This window comes from Podarcis cretensis (assembly GCF_951804945.1).
Source record: "Podarcis cretensis genome assembly, chromosome: 7".
Taxonomy (NCBI): domain Eukaryota; kingdom Metazoa; phylum Chordata; class Lepidosauria; order Squamata; family Lacertidae; genus Podarcis; species Podarcis cretensis.
In genome coordinates, this window is record NC_137176.1 from 93,699,350 (window position 1) to 93,712,738 (window position 13,389).

The 13,389-nt window shown below is 54.2% G+C and overlaps 1 protein-coding gene across 1 annotated transcript; it reads left to right on the plus strand.

The window, feature by feature from the left end:
- Positions 1–42: 42 nt before the first annotated feature.
- LOC307220426 (testis-specific serine/threonine-protein kinase 5-like) lies at positions 43–11,971 on the plus strand. Its single transcript, XM_079984396.1, has 8 exons — positions 43–521; positions 2,163–2,270; positions 3,763–3,965; positions 6,448–6,503; positions 7,807–7,939; positions 8,311–8,426; positions 10,394–10,576; positions 11,337–11,971. Exons 1-8 carry the CDS (start codon positions 318–320, stop codon positions 11,813–11,815), a joined length of 1,482 nt encoding a protein of 493 aa, XP_079840522.1. The 5' UTR covers positions 43–317; the 3' UTR covers positions 11,816–11,971.
- Positions 11,972–13,389: the final 1,418 nt, after the last annotated feature.

The following is a 13,389-nucleotide window of genomic DNA, read 5'->3' on the forward strand; positions in this document are numbered from 1 at the left end:
TGCCTCTGGAATGCTTGTTCCGCCCCCGTCACTGTGGAAACTTCTGCATCTGAATAGCAACAAGGACTCTCTGGTCTTGCCCTTCCCTGTGCTCGGCCAGTGGCAGCCAAACCACTCAAAAGATGCGAAGGGGGCCGTGCTAAGAGCGAGAGAGAGGCCGCCATTGGGGTGCTTTCCCTGCCTTGTAGAGCTGATGTGTTTGTCTGGACTCTGGTTCCTCTGGAGTTTCCTGCTCGCCTGGGTGCAGCCCCTGCCCCTTGGCCTGTCGCAAGAGAGGGTCCTCCTTGCCGCCCTCTCCAGAGAGAGAGCCGTGGGCCATGAAGAGCTTCTCTAAGCGCGAAGCGGACAGGAGGACGTTCCTGGAACAGGTTCGGGAAAGCAAGGAAAATGGCTACCTCCTCTCTTCCAAGAAGATAGGCTCAGGAGCCTTCTCCAAAGTCTACCTGGGTTATGCCACCCAAGAGAAAATGATGCAGAACTACAAGCTGGCCTCAGACCTCAGGAGCAAGCGGCACTCCATGGTGGGCACAAGAGCAGGGCTGGGAGGGAGGGAGGTGGGGAGTGCCAGCAGGTGGGGGCACCAGGAAAGAGTCTTGCCCAGCAGAAGTCTCACCACGGCTTGGCTGGCTCCCGTTCCTCCCAAGAAGCCTCTTTCGGGCTCTGTTGTGGAACTGTCCACTCCGCTTGCCACAGTTCCTGCTGGGTCCGGCCATTGGCCTGCTGGGTCCGGCCAAAAGAGGCCTGTCCAGCCCACCCCCCTCTTCTCACAGGGGCCAGCCAAGGTGACCATTATGGGAAGCCCACAAGCCGTTTCTGAGCACAGCAGCAGCAGCAGCAGCACACACCAGGCTTCTGCTCTCCAGCGACTGGCATTCAGGGGCACAATAACTGCCTCCTGCAGTGGACGTAGAACCTAGATACCATGAGTTGGCAGCTCCGGCCCATCCAGAACCAATTGGACTGCTGGGTCCAAAAGTGATGTCCAGGAGTGGCACCATGAATGGGCTCTGGCAGGATTCTGGGCACCAGCCACTGCCCAAGGATGTTAGCTGTGGTCGCTGACCCTGGGTCAAGTCCATGCCCTTGGGCAGCCCACAAGCAAGCGATTAATTCAAAAGACTCCTGGAAACTGTCACCTTTCCCCCAGCATATCTTCGTTCCTTCCTTCCTTTGCCCTGCCCTGACCAAATTGTGTATGCAGCTCCAGTGGCGTAGCGTGGGGGGTGCAGGTGGGGGCCAGCAGCACCGGGTGCAACATTTGGGGGGGCGCGCTCACACTCGCAGCTCTCTGCCCCTACCTGGCTCACTCACTCTCTCTCACTGCAGTGCTGGCTGTGCGAATCCGATTCGAGCTGCCGGGTCGCCGCCCACTGTGGAGGGGGAGGGTGCCAGGTGTGTGTTGCGGTGCAGAGCGGAGAGAGAGCGAGGGAGGGACTATCTGGGGGAGGGACAGTGCAGCGGCCGCCCAGCGCAGCGCTGAGCGCGGGAGAGAACCATACCCGACCAGCCCAGGCAGCAGCAAGAAGAAGCTGGCAGCGGCGGAAGGTTAGGGGTTAGGGGCGCAAATTACTTGACTTGCCCCGGGTTAGAGGACGCAAATTACTTGCCTTGCCCCGGGTTAGGGGGCGCAAATTACTTGCCTTGCCCCGGGTGCTGACAACCCACGCTACGCCGCTGTGCATCTCTCATTGCGTGTTGGGTCTCTATGCTTTGTGGCAACATTCTCCCCTTTCCCCCCTACAAACACCTCCACACCCCAGACTGAAGGCAACTGTGCAAGGGCGGGCGTCTGGATGCTTCACGGTCTGCCTGCCTTCACTCCAAGACAGGGCATCTTGGTGCAGTGAATGCCAGGCCAGCCTGGGAGGACTGCTCACCCGTAGGGAGATTTCCCCACAGGGAGAAGGGAGTGTTGTGAATGGAGTCCAGCCAGGAAGATCTGCTTCCTGGATTAAGAAGTTTGGGACAGAGCTGCTCCCTAGAGATGGCCTTGCGCAGCAGATCCTCACCTGCCCACAGACACCAGTGGGCTTCCATTGTGCTGGGTGGATGCAGGAAGCGGCCCCCGCCAGGAAGTTGCCCTTGCAGGCGAAGGCAGAATGGCTCAACTCACACACACTTCCTTGAGCTCCACATTCAAACTCTGCTTTCTCTTCTCCCAGGTTGCTATAAAGATCATCTCAACGGCAGAAGCACCTGTAGAATATACCAAAAAGTTCCTCCCAAGAGAAATCTACTCCCTCAATGTTACCTACAAGCATCTTAATGTGGTGAGTCCATGGGTGGCCTGCTGTGGGCCATTTGTGCTTTGGACAGGAAGTTTCACGAGTTCCACCCGCTGACCTCACCCCCCCCCATGTCAGGGGTGAAGGACAAGCTGTAATTGAGACACAGGCTTTGCAGACCCAGGAGTGATGGATGAGGCACACAGACCCTACTGGCAGGGGGCACAGAGTTGGCAGGAGCCAGGCTGGCTTGAGCAAAAAGGGGTTAAAAGGCAAGTTGCCTCCAGAACCCAGACTAGAAGTCACAGCAACAAGCTGGGCATGTTGGGAAAGTGAGAAAAGAGAGGCTGACCCTTCAAAGCCCAGCCCCAAGACGGAAATGCATTATTTCCCAGGGACATTGATAAAATTGCAGCCTTAAATAGTGAGCGAACACCCTGTGGCTGACTTCTTATGCAGTAGAAACTGGGAGGATATTCTCACAAATTTGACCCCCCAAACTCGACATGAGACTTTGGATTTTGTTCCCCACCCTGATTATGCTCAGAGGACACTGGTTGGTGTGGAGCAGCCCTCACTCACCTCAAGCTAGCTCCCTTTGAGCATCCCAGAGTCTGCACCTGTATGGCTGCTCTTTGCAACAACATCCAAGACCACAGGGGCTGACCCTTCCAGGCAGCCGGCAGCCATTTGTTTGTGTGTGTCATTCATGTGGCACATCTTGCATTGCATGCCTTGCACTCAGGCAGTCAAGTGTGCCGCAGTTCCAAAGGATAATGGAAGTATCCAAACAGTTCCACTAGCATAAGCACTTTTCCAAAAAAATTATTGGGTTTTTCACTAATTTATACAAAATGTGTAAATTGGTGAAAAAAACAATAAAAAAATTATTATTATTTTAAAGTGATTATGCTAGTGGAACTGTTTGGATACCCCCATTATCCTTTGGAACTTAACCGTTTCAAACATTAAAATACAAGGTTCTTTTGAACCTTCAGATCTCCCTCCATCCCTAGGTTCCATGTTCAAGATCAGCTTTGCTGCATCTTTTCCCCTTATCCATATATTAAATATCCATAATTATCATTTAAAAATTCCCATTACAAGTGTCATTACATCCCTACCAATAATTTTAACTGTTTACAGTGATCTTCTAAATAAGTTTAACATGTACTCCAGCCTTTTAAAAAATACTTGATCTTCCTGGTTTTGGATCTTCCCCATCAGTTTTGCCATCTCTGCATAGTCCATCAGTTTCATCTGCCGTTCTTCTTTTGTTGGTACTTCTCCTTCCTTCCTGGCATAAGCACTTTTGCCTGTTCAGCAGAACTTTTGCTCCTCTCCCACTGACCCTACACAGGTCGGGGTTCTTTCCCCAACATTCTGGGACACAGGTGGGCAGAGGAAAGGAAGGCAAAGCTCCGTTGCACAGGCAAAAGTCCTTGCGCTTGTGGATGCCAAGCTCTTTTGGGTCCCCCATCCTCTTGGGCAGTCCATCCGGGTCCCCTTGTGACGAGGGTGGGCCGCTCCCCTGCAGATCCAGCTCTACGAGATGTACCGGAACAGTAAGCGCACCTACCTGGTCCTGGAACTGGCCTCCCGAGGAGACCTCCTGGAGCACATCAACGCCACATCGGACAGGAGGGAGCTTCCTGGGCTGGAGGAAGAGGAGGCACGAAGGCTTTTCCGGCAGATTGTCAGTGCCGTGGCACACTGCCACAATGTCGGCATCGTCCACAGGTGACAGAAATGGCTGGGGGGGAGGAGGGGAATAGCCGGGAGGCGGTGGCACAGAAGAGTCACTTCTGGGGCCTGGAAGACCTCCAGGGTCACCCCCAGATTCCCTCTCAGGAAGAGGAAGGCAGCACCCAGGGGTCCAGCCCCAGAGAAAAGGGCTGCCTTGCTGTCTTTCTGGGCCGCGGTGGGAAATGATTTTTAGGCTAAGAGTTTGTTTTCTTAAAATATACATCACTTCCCACCAAAAAGCAACTCACAATCCAAAGACAGCAATAAAACCGCATCACAACATTCCCAAAAGCTCTGCTGTAGCAGCAGCAGCAGGATCAGACCAAATGTGGGGGGGAGGGGGTCATGTGGTTCAGCCTCCTGTTCCACACCTCCCCTTGTTCTGCTGTAAGACGCCCAGAGGGGCTGGGATAAATACCCAGAGGGGCAGGGTATAAATAAATTATTATTATTATTATTATTATTATTATTATTATTATTATGGCTGGTGAGATGCCCGAAAGGGAAGCCTGGAAGCAGGACCTGAGTGAACAGGCACAACAACAACAACAACAACAATTATTTATTATTTATACCCCGCCCATCTGGCTGGGCTTCCCCAGCCACTCTGGGCGGCTTCCAACAAAATATTAAAACACAGTAATGCATCAAACATTAAAAGCTTCCCTAAACAGGGCTGCCTTCAGATGTCCTCTAAATGTCATATAGTTGTTCTCTTTGACAGGGTGGGTGCCACTACCGAGAAGGCCCTCTGCCTGCTTCCCTGTAACTTGGCTTCTCGCAGGGAGGGAACCGCCAGAAGGCCCTCGGCGCTGGACCTCAGTGTCAGGGCAGAACGAGGGGGGTGGAGACGCTCTGGGTGCTGCTCAAATTCCCAGGAAAACAGAGTGTTTGGCCTGGCACCAGAGTTATGACAAGTTTAGTGCACCGGAAAGGTCTCCCTGGGGAGAGCATCCACAGGCCCCATTCCCAGCTGGGAACCCTCAATGGGGGGGGAGGGGGAGAGGCTGAAGCGATAGGTGGGGCTAGGAGAGAAAATGAGCAAGAGCAGAGACAAAATTGGGCTGAGCCATGGGCAGGACTCAGGACTCCAGGGGACATTCTGACCATTTCAAAACCAGGTGTTTCTACCAGTTCCCACATCTTTCTATCCATTGTCCAGGCAGGCAAGAGGCACTGTCTCAGCTGAAGGACATATTGCAGCCAGGCAAGTATAGGCCATTGATCAAGATGGGTGAGCAGAGCAGTCCGAGGAGAAAACATGGCTCAGAGTCCCAAGAGGCTTGGTACTTGAAAGGCTGGCTGCATTTTTAAAAAAGTTTTGGAAAACTATGATGATATATGACAGGAGTGCTCTGATGGTGTTTCCTGCTTGGCAGGGGGTTGGACTCAATGGCCCTTGTGGTCTCTTCCAACTCTATGATTCTATGATTCTACGATTCTATATGCATACTGCTTGTCCTTCAAGAACAGATGAAATATAAGAGGGCAAAAGTCCAAGAAGTGATGAAGCAAAAATATGCGCAATAGACTTAACATAAGGAACACTAATTATCTAGCTGAAATGGTAAAGATAATAGTTTGCCCAGCTTCCTATAACTTTCATTTATTGAATTTATGGGTGAAATCCTAATTAATTGTGTTGTAAGACATTTCTGCAGTAGTAATTAATAAAGTTTTATAGCATTGGAAATGGAAAAAAATATATATATGAAAGGCTGGCTGTATTTGGTCCTCAGTCCTGAGGCGCCTCACCCCTAACTTGCCGTCTTTCACAAAAAGGGCCCAGAACACACAAATATCGCTTTGAATTCGACTTCCTAGTTCTGCCTTCATACTCACCAGTTTTGGACTGATACACAGATTGTTTAATAACCCAAAAGGCACTGCAGGTCTGCACACTTTGCAGGATACGACTCATTCCTTTGAGTGTTTTCAAGTTGGCCTTCATTCTGACAGCACTGAAGGGCCAGGACAACTCTGGGCGAAACAGTCGTAGACAGCCATGCAAACACAGCTCGTTGCCCGAGATGGGCTCTATCATTTTATATTATTCTCTTTTAGCTTTTCTGCCTGTGGCAGAAGATTGCAAGGCAGGCAGGCAATGTCTGCTGGATGTTTCAGAGTGATCTTGTGTGAAGGCCTGAGCATGGGAGCTTCCTCAAGCATCTCTGGTCCCCTCTGGCTGATGTGCTGCTTCGCCTTCTGCCACAGCAGACCCAGATTGTTGCAAAAAGCCCCAAACAGCAGTTGAAAATAAATAAGCAACCTTAAGGGAAACATGCAGGCTGTTTGGATTCTTTGTAGCAGGTCTGTTTCCAGGCTCTTCCTAGCGCTTACTAATGAGTCTGCAAACCTCAGTGCACATTCTTGTTCTTTCCTACATCTGCATGCTCTCATGGTGCAGCTGGGTAAGTAGAGAGAGTGAAGATCTGTAGCCGATTCAAGCTCCTTTTGCTGCTTTTTGTTCCCTCAGAGACTTGAAATGTGAGAACATTTTACTGGATGAACGTGGCTTCATTAAGCTGACTGGTGAGTTTCCTTGCCTGGGGACGCAGAGAGCAGCCTCCCATCAGCCAACATCATTTGTTTATGTCAAGTGAGCACTGGGTTCAAAATACAGCAGCCAGTAACCCAGATAAGGGAGCCATGGCCAGAGGACCTCAGGGCATTCACTTAGCCAAACAAGAGCATGTTTTAAGGACATCAAATTAGGCTTCACCTTCTACATAAAACAGCCATTTCCCTCCTTTCAGCACCGCGATATGAGGTCTCGCCAGCCGCCAACCCATCCCAATTTTAATGTTTTCAGAAATTCAGCTGGGACACACTAATTCCCGTTGTGAGAGGTTTATAGAGAATTTATGACCCCAAAGCATTTCTGTATCTCTCTCAAGGGAAATTGGACGGATAAAATCTGCTCGGCAAAGCTGCATCCTCCGGTCGCCTCAAGTGAATTAAAATGGAAGGATTTATTGGTCCTTAATGGCAGAGGCTGAGGAAACGTCACTCCAGAAGCAGAAGCTTCTTAGTGGGAGCTTCTGCCTCCTTTTATCAGCTGTGGCCGAGCCTCCCTTCCGTTGCTCCCACTGCCCCACCCAATTCCCAAAAGCAATAATGACCAGCTGGGAAACTTGGGCATGGATGAAGTGGTTGAGGGATGCAGCCCCTAAAACAGCCATTAATTTGGTTTCTTACTTGTTTATTGGTTTGTTTGTTTGTCTGTCTGTTTCCTGCCTTTTTCTCTGACACCTTACAGATAAAAACAAGAAAACCTGCTGAAAACCTGGAAAAACCAATAATAAACAAACAATAAGCCATTGACAGAATTAAAACTACAGTGGTACCTCGGGTTACAGATGCTTCAGGTTACATACGCTTTAGGTTACAGACTCCGCTCACCCAGAAATAGTACCTCAGGTTAAGAACTTTGCTTCAGGATGAGAACAGAAATCGTGCTCTGGCGGCAGAAGGAGGCCCCATTAGCTAAAGTGGTGCTTCAGGTTAAGAACAGTTTCAGGTTAAGAACGGACCTCTGGAACGAATTAAGTATGTAACCAGAGGTACCACTGTATATTCATATATAAAACCGGTTTAAAACATGCCACTAAGTACAATGAAAACAGCTCTTTGATTAAAAGCAGTCCATTCCCCGAAGTCGGTTGGAACAAGGAAGTTTTCACCTTCTGGCAGAAGGACAGAAAGGAGGGAGCCCCTCCCCAGCTGGTGCCTTCCAGGTGTTGGCAGCCCAAAATGCCCAGAGAGCCCGAGGCTGGCAAAGGCTCTTCTAAGCTGCCAGATGGAGAGCTGGTCTTCTTCTCTGCCCCCACTGCAGATTTTGGGTTTGCCAATCGCTATTCCCTGAAGAATTCCCTAATGAACACCTTTTGTGGCTCCGTGGCCTACACTGCCCCTGAAATCCTCATGAGCAAGAAGTACAATGGGGAGCTGGCTGACCTATGGAGCCTGTGAGTACAATTTGGTGGCAGATCTGCTGGAGCATGTGCGGGGGGGGGGGGGCACCAGGGTCATGCCAGGGATGGGGCCTGGGCAGGCACAGGTGTTACCCAACAAGCCAAAAGGGCTGCGTGTCTCATTGGTTAGAGAGCATCTGCTCTGCAGGTAGAAGGCATCTCAAGATAGGTCTGGAAATATCCTGCAAGGAACCCTGGGGAGCCCTTGAGGCAGCCAGGGCAGGCCATACTGGGTAGATAGACCACTTTGGCCTGGCAGGCAAGACCTACAATGGATGCTCTGGCCCAGAGAGGAAGCCTCTTGCCCTGGGCCAGCCGGCGCTTGGGCTGGTGGTGACCCCTCTCTGAACTCCTCCTTCCCGCAGTGGGGTGATCCTCTACGCCATGGTGACAGGGAAGCTCCCCTTCAAGGAGCGCCAGCCACACAAGATGATCCACGTGATCAAGCAGGGACTGGCTTTCCGACAGCCCATCTCACCAGGTAACGGCGTGGCAACACACAGCTCTGCTGCAGGGGCCCGGGGGGGGGGGAGGGAGGCTCAGATGGGCCCACATCTGCCACCCCAGCACCCAAGAAGAGGGGGAGATGGGCGCACCTTTTTGAAACCACTAGGAGGACATTTTAAAAATGCCATTAGAGTTGCATTTCCTTATAGCTCAGTGATCAGGAGGAACAGCAGAACCTGGGAGCCACCCTCAGCCAGCGCCACGGAAGAGGATGCAGCCGCTGCAGACACATTTGCCTGGAGCTGCCCCTTCCCACTGGCACCATCACCTCAAAGCAAATTCTTGCTGGAGCTAGAGTCAAGTCAAAGCAGGCAGTGCCCAAAGCCGTGGCTCTCGCCCCAGGGCTTCGCTCCTCCTTCCTCTGGTGCAGGGGTAGGCAAACTAAGGCCTGGCCCTATCGCTTTCTAAATCTGGCCAAAGGGCAGTCTGGGAATCAGCGAGTAGAATGTGCCCTTTTATTTGAAATGCATCTCTGGGTTATTTGTGGGGCATAGGAATTCGTTCCCCCCCCCAGCCCCCCACAAGGTCTGAGGGACAGTGGACCAGCCCCCTGCTGAAAAAGTGTGCTGACCCCTGCTCTGGTGCCTCAAGTTCACCCAGTGCTTCTGGCCTGGCCCTGCTCTTGTTTAGTCGTTTAGTCGTGTCCGCCTCTTTGTGACCCCCTGGACCAGAGCACGCCAGGCACTCCTGTCTTCCACTGCCCCCCACAGTTTGGTCAAACTCATGCTGGTAGCTTCGAGAACACTATCCAACCATCTCGTCCTCTGTCGTCCCCTTCTCCTTGTGCCCTCCATCTTTCCCAGAATCAGGGTCTTTTCCAGGGAGTCTTCTCTTCTCCTGAGGTGGCCAAAGTCTTGGAGCCTCAGCTTCACGGTCTGTCCTTCCAGTGAGCACTCAGGGCTGATTTCCTTAAGAATGGATGCATTTGATCTTCTTGCAGTCCATGGGACTCTCAAGAGTCTCCTCCAGCACCAGAATTCAAAAGCATCCATTCTTTGGCGATCAGCCTTCTTTATGGTCCAGCTCTCACTTCCATACATGACTACTGGGGAAACCATAGCTTTAACTATACGGACCTTTGTTGGCAAGGTGATGTCTCTGCTTTTTAAGATGCTGTCTAGGTTTGTCCTTGCTTTTCTCCCAAGAAGCAGGCGTCTTTTAATTTCGTGACTGCTGTCACCATCTTCAGTGATCATGGAGCCCAAGAAAGCAAAATCTCTCACTGCCTCCATTTCTTCCCCTTCTGTTTGCCAGGAGGTGATGGGCCCAGTGGCCATGATCTTTGTTGTTTTGATGTTGAGCTTCAGACCATATTTTTCGCTCTCCTCTTTCACCCTCAATAAAAGGTTCTTTAAGTCCTCCTCACTTTCTGCCAAAAGTCACATGGTCATTCACATTGCATCCCAGTGCTGTGAGCCCGACCACACGCATCACGCTTGCTGGCATCTGTGGTTCCTTTACAGCATTTTCAATGGAGGCATCTGATCACAAGGCTCTACAACTACCTGCTCTGGGGGCATGTGATTAGTTTTGTGCCCTGTGCCAGCCCCCCCTGCCCAGAGCTACATGGCAGGCTGAGCCCCAAAGCCTGGCAGGGTGTCCCAGAGGCAAAACGAACCCCACTGGAGGATGCCAGTGAAGGGGTGCGGCCACAACCCCTTACCCTGTGCCAGAGGGCGCAAGGACAAGATGCAAGGCTGCAAGCCAGCCAGCCGCACTTGAGACTCTGCAAGGGAAATGGAGGCCGATCTCCTGGCCCAGGTGCTGCTGTGCTGGCTCCCTGAGCCCTCTGCCCTCCTCCCCCAGAAGCCCCACCAGTTGCTTCATGCAGCTGGCACAGCCCTGGGATGAAGGCCCCACTGCTACAACCCCCCCCCCTTTTCATCAGAGCCCCCAAGTGGTGGCCGCTGTGGGTCTCACCAGCTCTTCTCCCTGCTGCAGAATGTCAGAACCTGATTGAGGGCTTGCTCCAGCTGAAGCCAGCTGCCCGCCTGGGCCTGCAGCAAGTGGCCACGCACCGATGGATGCTGCCTGCCACGTCAGCCATCTTCCACCGAGTTATGAGCTCCATGGGGGTCCACCCGGAGTGCAGCCTAAGCCCAGAGAAGTCCCAAGCGGCACAAGGTAAGCGGCCTGGACCCCTGAGAGCAACACACCCACCCCCTGCCCTGAGGGAAGCAGGTAAGGACAGGCAGGACAGACCCATGCGCCATCAGCCAGGGAAGCAGGGAGCCACCCTGCAAGCGCAGCGCAGCCTCTGCCTCTTTGGGTAACAGGGAACCCCGTTCAGGAAGGTACGACAGACCAGGACTCTGTTTGTACAGAGCTGCCCTGTCTTGGGCACCGTTTCTGGGCCAGAAGCTCTGCCCCTGCCCCCTGTAGGCAGCCACCTCCAGGAAGACCAGACCCCTTGGGTGGCAGCCAGGCCAGAGCGTGGCAGGTGAAGGAACAGTGGCAGCTCTTCGTAGCCCTGGGGCGTAATGGGGGTTCTCCTGCCATCCTGCTCCTTAGGTTGGGCTGAGCTGACAGGGAAAAGAAATACCTGGGGGCTGCAAGTGGGGGGGGGGAGTGGGGAGGTGACAAGGCTCAGAGGTATCAGGGTGACTTGGGAAGGCTCCTTCTGAGCCAGTGTCATAGCGTGGGTTGCTGGCACCCGGGGTGTCCAAGTGTTCTGCCTGATATGCCCCCTCAGAAATGTGTGCCTACCCCCCCGTTCTGACCCCCTTCGCCTGCAGCTGGGCTCCTCCCAGAAGTAGGACTCCTTGCAGACCCCCTGGCGCCCACCTCGTCGGGCAGAAAGGGTGATGCAGCCCCTGTCCCTCCGCTCACGCCGCCCTCCACGCTGCCCCTCTGCTAACTGGCTCCCCTTGCCCCCTTTTTGCAGCGGAGCCCCTGGGTGCCACGTCGCAGCTGCCGGACCTGGAGAGCTCGGCCAAGGCGTCGGAGGGCGCCAAGGAGGGCCAGGTGCGTCCCACGCCGCGTGCCGCCTCGGCCACAGGCGCCTTCCCGGTGCGGGCGGCCAAGGTGGCGGCCGAGAAAAAGAGCAGCCCCGATGGGGCGGCCGGCGCGGCCAACTGCATCCTCCAGCTGCCATCGCCGCGCAAGACGGAGCGCCCGCCGCGCCTCTCACTCTACCGGCCCAGCCTGCTCAGCAGCCTGCAGCCCTTCCACCACCTGCCCAACTTCCGAAAGCCCGGCTCGGGCTTCTCCACCAGCGCCTACGTGAGCAGCAAGCGGCTGGCCGACAAGGTACCGGCGCGGGCGGCAGCGCTGGGCGCAGGCGGCGGCAGCGGCGGCGCGGGCGGCTCGGCCAGCCTCTCCAAGCAAGTGCACTCCCTGTACACCATGACGCCTTGCCCGTGAGACGACGCCGCGCAAGTCCCCGCGCAAACTGCAGCCGTCCGCCCGTCCGTGCGCCCGTCCAGTGGAGCCGGTGCCTCCCCTTGGCCGCGCCCTGGGCGGGGGACACAGCGCCCAAGGACCGGATGCAGTGAGCACTATTAAAGATTATTCAGAGTCCCTCCGCGCTGCTGCCTGCTCGTGTGTGCCCGCGCGGCACCAACCGGCAGCCGACCTGGGACTGAGGAGGCGCCGCCGCGGAGCCTGCGCACTCCTTGCTCGACCGACTGCACGTCTGCTGTTTTCTCTATATACAACAGTGTATTCTGGCTTGGCGTGGCTCTTCTTGCCGTGTGTGTGCGCGCGCAGAGTGGCAGGGGCACCCCCCCAAGGCGCCTCGCGGGAGGAAACTGGCCCCCACTCCCCCCAAAAATGGAACCCGTTGCTCGCAGGCGCCTCTGCATTCATGCCCGGAGCAGCTCCCCAGTTTTCCCAGGGCAGCCATTCCCACGTGGAGGTTGCATGCGGGGCATTCCGAATCCTGCCCCGACACCCCCTCGAAAAGGCCAGTGTTGCTTCCTGTCTCCTCTGCATCAGGAGCTGCTGCTGAACCAGCCCCACAACACAGCCCGGGGGGGCTGGTCCCTGCTCAGGGCAGGTTTTGTTTTTTCCAGAAAGGAGATCTCCTGTCCCTCGTCCCCGGCCCCTCGCTCCTCCTTCCCAGGGATCCCTGTCGGCTTCTCAAAAACTTCCCACTCGCTTGTCTGGCTCAGATCTTCTTGCAGTTGCTTCAGCCTCTTCTAAATCCACATCTTCAAATAAAGGCAGCACAGACCCAGCGGAGACTGAGCTCTGCAGTCCCTTCAAGCACCTGGTCCCAATCCAGCTTTTAGGGAGTCCACCTACTGTATTTTTCGCTCTATAAGACGCACCTAGTTTTTGGAAGAGGAAAACAACAAGAAGAAAAATCCTAAATCCCAGAAGGCAGGATAGCAAGCGGGATCGCTGTGCTGTGATCCCGTTGGCTGTCCTGGCTTCTGGCTTAGCCGCGCGCAGCCTCTCCCCAGCAGGGGATGAAGGCTCCCCAGGCAAGGGAAAAGGCCCAACACACACTCCATGCAGCTATTTAAGGGGAGTGCTGAGCAGAGCCTCCTGCCTGCATTTGCTCCATAAGATACACACACATTTCCCGTTACTTTTAAGGAGGGAAAAAGTGTGTCTTATAAAGTGAAAAATACGGTATTTCAGACCCTGGAAGGGGCAGAGAGAAAAGAAAGGCAGCCAGCGGCTTCAGAGGCCAGTGTTGCCGGGACCAAGGCTGGCCAGGAAAGAGTTAATTGCTCCCTCCTGTTGAATCCCATGAGACCACCACACCTCCCTGTGGAGCCGCTTAAGGGATGCCCTTGTTTGCACCCATGCAATCCATGTCTCCCCTGGCTTGGCCCTCCAGGCCATCCAGTTTCTGCTTAGCAAGAGACAGAGAATCTTTCTTCCGCCCTCAATCTGCTCCCAGAGCTGCCCTCTGCCTGGATTGAGGCCGGGGTTGGACCCGATGACCCTCAGGGTCCCTTCCAGCTCTACCTGAGCCCCCCTCACCT